The sequence below is a fragment of the Sciurus carolinensis genome, chromosome 8 (assembly GCF_902686445.1).
Source record: "Sciurus carolinensis chromosome 8, mSciCar1.2, whole genome shotgun sequence".
Taxonomy (NCBI): domain Eukaryota; kingdom Metazoa; phylum Chordata; class Mammalia; order Rodentia; family Sciuridae; genus Sciurus; species Sciurus carolinensis.
Window position 1 is genome coordinate 14,516,200 of NC_062220.1, and position 8,613 is coordinate 14,524,812.

An 8,613-nucleotide genomic window follows, 5' to 3' on the forward strand; every position below is an offset into this window, starting at 1 on the left:
CTGCATATTTCTTAGAGCAATAAGTTTGAAAAGTATCTGCATTTAAATAAACATTTGTGATTCTAATGTCTAACACCTAGATGTGGATAGGTGTGGTGGTGGTGGTGATGGTGGTGGTGATGGTGTATATGCAAAGTCAAACTAACCAGACTCTGTTTAGCATTCTGCTAAACTATCTACTGATAGTGGAGAAGGGAAAAATAATTTTTAACTGACAGTCCAAAGTGGAATATACAGATCAACCCTCTAAATGATCCTCACCAACTCTATAGTAAAAGAACAGGTAAACTGACCTTCTAAACAGAAATAAGGCCCTTGACTTTGTTGACTGAATAAAAAGAGCTCACCCCTGCATTCCCTGACCAGTTGACTCCTGATCCAGTTGATACAAATATGATCTCCTGAGGAAGAGCTCACACATAGCCACCACTTTGGGAAACTGAGCCAGAGTGGAAGCTCCTTTAGGACAAGGATCAACCGCACTTCTGTTCTCCCCAACACCTAAGAAGGAGCTCTGCACACAGCAGGCATCCAAATTCAACTCTGCTCCACCCTTGCATTTGTTTCCTGAGTCCCAGAGCTCCCCTAATCACCAGCCCTCCCTGGCAAACTGTGTTTCAAGATGATTGGGGACAATGATGTGTATGCTTATAGCCTATCAGCAAACATTTAACATGTATGCATAGGGATGCATGTCATGTACACAAGACCATGGGTATTTGTATGGGTTTATTTGTGAACAGGTATGTCTGGGATTCAAGAGTTTTAATCAATCAGCAAACAGTTTTCAGGACCTACTAAATACAGAGGCCCATTTATTTTAGAAATTGAACAGTTCCTGGAATGTATAAGGTTTGCCTGTCTGTGGAAGGTTTGCCCCCTCTTTTTCCCACAGCACCCAAAGCCTTCTTGTACCATAGAACCAAAACTAATTAAACTATCTCATTTTTTACATACTCAATCTTCCCTTTTGTGCTTTCTAAGGGCAAAGGCACTTCATGGCACTCACTACCTTGTGCTATATTATACCTTGATTAGTTTTATTAGATATTATTTTTATTCCACAGAGATGTATTTATTATATCTTTCCCACACCCCTACCCAGAATGTAAGCTTCTCCATTTTACCCAACACTGTATCTGATGGCCAGCCCACAGGCCTTCCATAAATAACTGTTGAATGAATATTTCCTTCATGTCTATAAAACTTCAGGATCTACTTCAGTGAGCAAAGTAAGCCCCAAAATTATATGACAAAATGTATAAGAGCTTTATTAGTGGAGCTCAAAACAAGGTGTGCAAACCACTTTAATTACCTTAATTTAGAATTAAGACTCTTACATACTTTAAATTTTGAAACAGGGTCTTGCTAAGTTTTGCAGGCCAGGCTCGATCCTGCAACCCTCCTGCCCCATAGCCTCATGAGTAGCCAGGATTCTGAATTGTTTTTAATGGAATTAGGGAGAGGGAAAGAAGAGAGAAGCATGTGAGAACCTTGTAAGTTGATGATGGAAAATTAATAAAATACAGATTTAGGATAAATGACCATGAACTAAAACCTTCTGCAAACATTCCAGAAGCAGTTTCCTAAAGTGTAGAATAACAAACTGAATTTTGAGCACAAATTAGCATGCAGGTGTTCTCATGTGAAACAAAGAATGTACTTGTTCTTTTTAGAGGCTTTAGGATCTATGTGGTGCTCCCCAGAACTTTCTGTGGGAAATATTCACTGCAATCTGCACTGTCCAATACAACAGCAACTGACCACATGTCCCTGATGTATCTGTAATGTGATCAATGCAATTAATAAAGGAATTCTTAAATTTTGTTTAATTTTGGTTATTTTAAGTTTAAATAGTCACACAGGGTTACTAGTTACCCTATTGGGCAGCACAGCCACAGGGGGTTTGATATACAAGCTCCTTGATTGGGTCCTTGTCTGCTCTCTAGCTTCTCTTTTGCTCCTCTCTCTCACCCCAGAAATCAACTCTTGCAAGGCCAAACTGCTGTTTCATACCTCCATGGCTCTGCAGACGCCAGCCCCTTTGCCTGAAATACCCTCCCTATCCAATTGCAGATTTCATCAGAGTCTCATTTAGATTTCATTTCCTTGGGACAACTTTCCCTAACCCCCTTATCTCACCTCACTGCTGCCACAATCTACCGTTGCCTCCTCTGTTTCTCTGAATCCATTTCCGTTACTACTCTCATCATCCAGTAGTTGCAATTTGTTCTCTGTGACACTAAGGATTTACAGTAGTTTTGAAGGCCAGGTCCCATTCATCCTCCATCCTAGTGGCATGTGCCCATCCATCACATAATACATTGCATAATACTCAAAATACATAATATATATTTGCTGATAACATCATTCATTTTTAAGTATGCATACTGTTCTATTAAGATGATTTTCTGAGTATTGACAATCACTCTATGGTGATGTTAATTATTTGGGCCAATGTTTATTAAAAGGCAAATCTTCATACTAATAAAAAGTTCTTAGAGTAATAGTTAAGGGTCTACTTATCTTAAACCCTATCAACATAACAGTTCAGTACATACCAAGAATATAAATGTTCCCTGGGAAAAAAAAATCTTACCTATAGCTGCTTCTCCTGAGGGTAAGTCTCTTAGATTTCAAAACCTGATCTTGCCATTGATCTGTCCCCAGTGGCTACAGTGACTTTTCAGGGAGACAGGGAAGAATCAAGAAAAGAGGACCTGATTTAAGACTCTCCATGCACATGGTCATGGGAATTTAAAATAAACTATCTTTGCTGCACCCCCATCCAATCCTACCTCCAAGAAGGAAATACTTAAATCTTTTTAAACATGGAAAATAATGACTTGGATGATATGAGTCCATCCAATGCTATGTTATCCAAAAGGAATTGTGTGTTCTCCTAATTTTTTGGCAAGCTTTTACTCAAGAAATCTTCCTAAAGGTACCATCATGCATCTTTTGTAATATTAATCTGGCCCAGTAGCCACACTGACTCATCTTTTTAAATCATGATTTTCTAAATTTTTTATTTGAATTCCCACACAATTATTCCTACAGAGTTAGCTCTTGGTGGATACATTGCTGTAAGCCTATTTTGTATAATTCCCAAATATCAAACATCTCATGAATATAGCTTACAAACTTCTTCTGCCCTCCAGGAGAGTACAGTTCAGTAATGCAAACAAGAAAGTATACGGTGACCAGATATATACATGCTTGTGGGCACAGCAATGGCAGCAGGCAGTAAAGAAAATGAACTTCAGGATAAACAAGAATCTAAAGTAGATATAAATTTGACTTTTGTTTTACTAATTTGCAGTTTCATTTTCTTTTTAAAATACACAAATGGTACTTTTGAATGTAATGAATGATGATTTAATAAATGACTCAGGGCTCTATGATCATTTAGATAAATTTTACTTTAGATAAATCTTATATTTTTGCATAATACTGGTAGATTTTAAACAATTTTTTTCCTGGTTTTCCTTTTCTCTTGCCCAAAACAAATCACCCAGCATCTTAATAGAACATGTTTCAAAAAAGACAAAGCCAAATATATCTTTTGAGGATCCTGATGAATAATGTGAGATAAGATGTCCTAAATTTAAAATATAGAGACATCAATTTCTTTTTTTAACTTCCTTATAAAATCTGCTCATCTAGAAAAAAAAAACACTGATTAAGTCTAGAAATTGTGTTCTATATTTTATTGGACTTGCCTATGTATTACAATATAAGATACGCTTATTTCCAAAATGTATTATTGCTACTTGGAAAAGGCAGATCTGGTTTTCAAAGAATATGCTTTAAGGTTAAAAATGAAGATAGTGACCTTAAATCTCTCACTATTTGTAAGGCTGGCATGTCATCTATCTCAATAATATCTAACAAGAATGTCAAATGGACAAAAACAGCCATGGTAAGCTGGTGCTTGAAGCTGACAGTGATTGCTGTATTTGGGGTGATGGGGAACAGCATTTCCATTAGTTCAAGTGAAATACAATGCCCTGCCAACCCTAGGTATCAGTATATTCAATCCCCCTGCTGTGGGTGTCCATTTTCCGTTGCTGCAATTAAAAATCAGTTGATACAAAGTCAAAATGTTGTACATTCCTCCCCTATCCCTTTCCCTGTCACTGTTTCCAGCTTCACCGGAAGAACATGTCACTATGGTAACCAATCCCTCTGGTGCACAGACCAAGTCAACCTTTCTAGTCAGATTGCCAGGCAGAGTAACACAGAGGCCTGGATGGAGCCACCAGAAGCCATGAATTCCATTCCCTTTTCTCTAAGTGGAGTTAACCAATACCAGACAGAAGGGGTATCTTCCTGTTCAGGAAGGTGTTCGAGAATGTCCTTCAGCAAATCCTGCCTTGTTTGCCAGTCATTATTAACATGAATTCTCCCCCATGTTTCAGCTAACTTCCTACCATTTCCATTTTAAAGAAAGCCAAAAAAAACAGATGAAATAACACTTAAGAAATCTGAAAACTGTTATAAAAGTCACCCATTGTCAAAACAACTCTACCTCCTTGTTTTCCTACTTTATCAATCCAAGCCCAAGTTGCTCTCTTCTGAAATCCCCTAACATCCTGTACATCTTTATAAAGTTGTAGAGCTCCAAATGGGTCACCGGCTCTAATAAGAACCTTGTCATAAAGCAGATGGGATATCTGTAGTATGAACACACCCTTAACTAAATCAGCTGAAATCCCTAGTCATTCTAAGGAAGCTACAAAGCAAACACCAAGATGGATTCTCTCTCTGAACCCACCTCACCTCCTAAATGTGAACTGGTCTCCTAGACTGTACCCACTGCCTGTTTTTCTTAAATAATTGACTTTTTTTTAATTAACAATTTTTTCCAGTGTTTCAACACTTTGGTAAATCAAAGGACATCGGTTCTTAAAAATGCTATTTTAAAACATCAGTAATCTCACGGCATTATAATAGGAGACATTAAGAATTGCCTTATGTTCTGGGCTCAAAGCACCTTGCAGATAATAGCATCATTGTCACCTTAGTATCAGTATTAGTAGTTGATGACAATAAAATATTGGGGGGGCATGACTCACAAAATCTGCATATTTTCTCAGGGTGCAGCCCTGATATTTCTTCAATCAATATTAACACACATCACATCCAAAGAATATTTCAGTGGGCCGATGGAATTATGATTCACAACATAAAAATCATACAAAATTTACAAGTTGCAGAATTTTTCATTTACGTTATCATGTTAATGTGTTAAATAAAATTTTATCATTAGCAAATGCAGCTTGTTTTCTGTTTCGGTGTACTTTGGATATTTTTTATGAATATCCTCTGAAAACCACATTTTTTCCTGAAATTCCAACTTTCGTATTACTTTTGTTGTGCTTATTAGACCCTGCTGATATTTATTGCTCACAAGTCACTTTTTGTCAACCACTTTTTCAAAAATAGAAAAAAAATTTTAATTGTGATATGATGTTACCGGCCAACAGGTTTTGAGCAGCTACAGGCAGGAGTTGGTGATTTATTGATGTTTATATGGCCAATGCCTGCACCATGCCTGATAAAGTACAGCACTTAGTCAACGTTTCTGGTGCGAATAAGGCCTTCTCTGTAAGATGTTTCCCTCTGTTTTCCTTGATTGAATCAGTTCAACATCTAAAAGATTAAGAATCGAAGACTATCATCCAGACACATCACTCTTAGAAGAGGGCTTCTTCTAAGAACAACGATATAGATTCCCTTCCTTCTCAGAAGCTAATGAAGCATTAACCTGGGTAACAACCCTGGACCATGAGATTCCACGCGAATCTGGACAGACAAGAGCAAGACAAGAGGTGAGCAGAGAAGCCTCTACTATCTCTATTACCAACTGTAGGAAGGTAAGTTCGGGCACTTGGAGGCGCAGACAGGCCTGGGTAAATGGACTGCCTGGAACCAGGGAATCCGATTGCGGGTGGCTAGAAGGAAAGGCAAGGGGCTGCAGGGCCTACCTAGAATCGCCAGGCTCTCCGCAGCGCCACGCCTCACGCCCCCCGCTTACCTTTCCGAATGAGGGCGGCGATCTCCGGGTCGAAGCCCTGCCGGTGGCACTTCCTCCAGAGGCCCATGTTGGTGGAGTTGTACTGTCGGCTGCACTCGTCCGCCGGGCTCATGGCGAAGAGCTGCCGGCGATTCCGGGCCCGGAGGAGTTTGCCCTCCCAGCGGTCCAGGCGTGAACGGCTCGCCCGGAGCGGCAAGTTGTTGTTGTTGTTGTAAATAAAGCCAGGGTCGACCCGGCGGGTGTTGAAGGCCTTGCACCTGTCCCTGTGCTTCCTAGCGTCGGTCTCGTACCAGTGGTCGGAGCAGATGGCCACGGCCAGCATGCCCAGGGCGCAGAGCGCTAGCGAGAGGCCCGTGTAGAGCAGTAACCTTCCGGCAGCCATGCCTCCGCTTCGCGGCTACACCATGGGCATGATCCGCCGCAGCCTCGCCTTCCCTCCGCGCGCCCGGAACAAAGCGGCGGGCGACCGAGCTGGGGGATGGGGACCAGAGGGGGACTCAAGCCTCGGCGCCCCCTGGGCCCCCGCCTACCGGTACACCACCCGGGGACTTCGGGGATGGGGGCGGGCAGCCTAAAAAGTTCTGATCCGGCGAGACTCCTGCGGGCTCCTGGGCATCCTCCGGGTCCGGTGCAGCCTCCCGCGGCGGCGAACTCGACACGGCCGCTTCCCGCCCCCTCCCCGCCACGCAGGAAGCTACTGCTCCAAGGCAGCTGCCTCGGCGCTCGGCCGAGTTTCGGGAGCCACTGCCCTCGGCTGAGAAACTAAATGCCAAGTGTCCGCAACCGCGGCGGAGCTTGCTGGGATCTCTTTGTGCAGCGTAGAGAGCCGACCGATTCTCCTGATTTTCTGGGGAAGATGAGGGTGGGTGCTGTCCAGAGAAGCCGCTAGTCGACCGACTGAAACACCCCCGATGTGGCCGTCCGGCGAAGGAAACCTCCAGATGCCAAGGACAACTGTCCTGAGTCTCGCCTGGGTCTCCCTTTCAGGGACTCTTCCCCCTTTCCGGTCTGTAAGCGAAGACCTGGGATGCGCACCCAGAAATGTTCTTCCTCTGTATCGGGTCTTTTTAAAAATTCCGTTCCCTGGTCACCAGCAGGTCCCTTGTTCCTTCTGGTCCACGCGGGGCTCTCAGAGACCGGTTTCCCGCGGACGCACGGTCTCTGCCCACCTTACCGCGCGAGCTTCCGTGTTGTCTGCCTCTGGCCTCGCCATTCAGGCGTCCCCTCCGGCGGACGGCGCGAACACTGGAGCGGCGTTATCGGACGAGTTCTGGCCCGGGGTTTGCAGAGACTGGGCGGCAGCTGACCCGAGCGGGGGGCGGGCTGCGCAGAGGAGGGCGCACCGTGCAGGGCGAGCGGCGCCGGGCGCTCGGAGCTCCGCGCACAGCGCCTTCAACACCATGGACAGGGTCGCGCAGTCGCCGCGCGCAGTCTGCCCTCAGCTAGCCCACTGGGCGTCTTGCTGCTCTCTCCAGCGCGGTCTTCTCCTTGGAGTGTCCACCGAATGCCTCCAGACCCTCCTCTGCCTCACTTCACCTGGCTTCCTGCATGCCCGAGAGCGTGCCGCCCAGGTGCACCGAAATTGCTGCAGGCACGGAGGAAAACCGTGGTCCCGGCTCCTCAAAACAACCCGCCCCCTTCTCCTGCTACCTGAGTCCTGGTACTCTAGCACCGCAGCTGCGCTGCCCAACTAGGGTCAACCGCTCTCAGATTGCACCATTTTCTTTGCAGCCCACTCAGACGCCGACAGGCCGGCTCACTCGCCAGCGTGCCCAGAATCCCGTCCCAGCCTCGGCTTCCGACGATCAGGTCCCTACGCGCGACGGTCGCCGAGGTGAATGGGGCGGGGGTGGGGGAGGGAGGCTGGGTCGCTCGTCTTCCCCTCCCTGCTTCCTGCTCTAGCCGCTGCAGCTCCGAGGCCTCCCAGGCTTGGCAGGTACCCGGGAGGAGGGAGAGCTCTGGATGCACCCCGGGGGCTTGAGAAATAGCATCGCCCGGGTGTGGGCGCCGGAGGAAGCCGCTGCCGGGCTCACTCGCTCGGGCGCCGGGCGCTGCAGCCTTGGCTAAAACCCACAGACGAGAACACGGAGCGCGCAGCCAAAAGCTAGTGATGTCATCCGTGCAACGTGAGCCTCATCTCTTATTTTTCTAGCCTTCTTAAAGATAAACTGCACCATTTCCCAGGCACGAAATGTCTAAGCCTTATTCTTTGACCAGGCAAGTCAATGGTGTCTAGGTAGGTATGTGCCCAACCACATCCATATGTATGCACATATACATATATGTCGCATGTAGCATGTTTACGTGCATTATTATAAATTTGGGGATGTTTCATTTGAGCCATGGAAAATTCCTTCAAATTCAACACAGTTCTTTTAAGAAAAGACTTCCTATTGCAGAATCGGTTTTTACAGGAGCTGAGGAAGCTCCCTGCGTCCAGGTTTCAGTCGCTGGTGTTTGGGTTTGCCTTTGATCGTTGTCATCCCCTGGGAAGCTACAGGCACTACCTTCCTAGCTACAGGCGTTTCCACCCAGAGCTGAGCAAAGAGTGACCGCCGGGTTCACCGCCCAGC

At 45.4% G+C, this 8,613-nt stretch overlaps 1 protein-coding gene across 1 annotated transcript in view; it reads right to left on the minus strand.

Moving 5' to 3' along the window:
• The window catches only part of Tmem178b (transmembrane protein 178B), a 347,710-nt gene extending 339,707 nt beyond the window's left edge, over window positions 1-8,003 (minus strand). Inside the window, exon 1 of the mRNA XM_047562389.1 lies at window positions 6,041-8,003. Coding sequence (XP_047418345.1) covers window positions 6,041-6,422 — 382 coding nt within the window. The 5' untranslated portion in view covers window positions 6,423-8,003. The remainder of the gene's footprint in view (window positions 1-6,040) is intronic.
• Window positions 8,004-8,613: the final 610 nt, after the last annotated feature.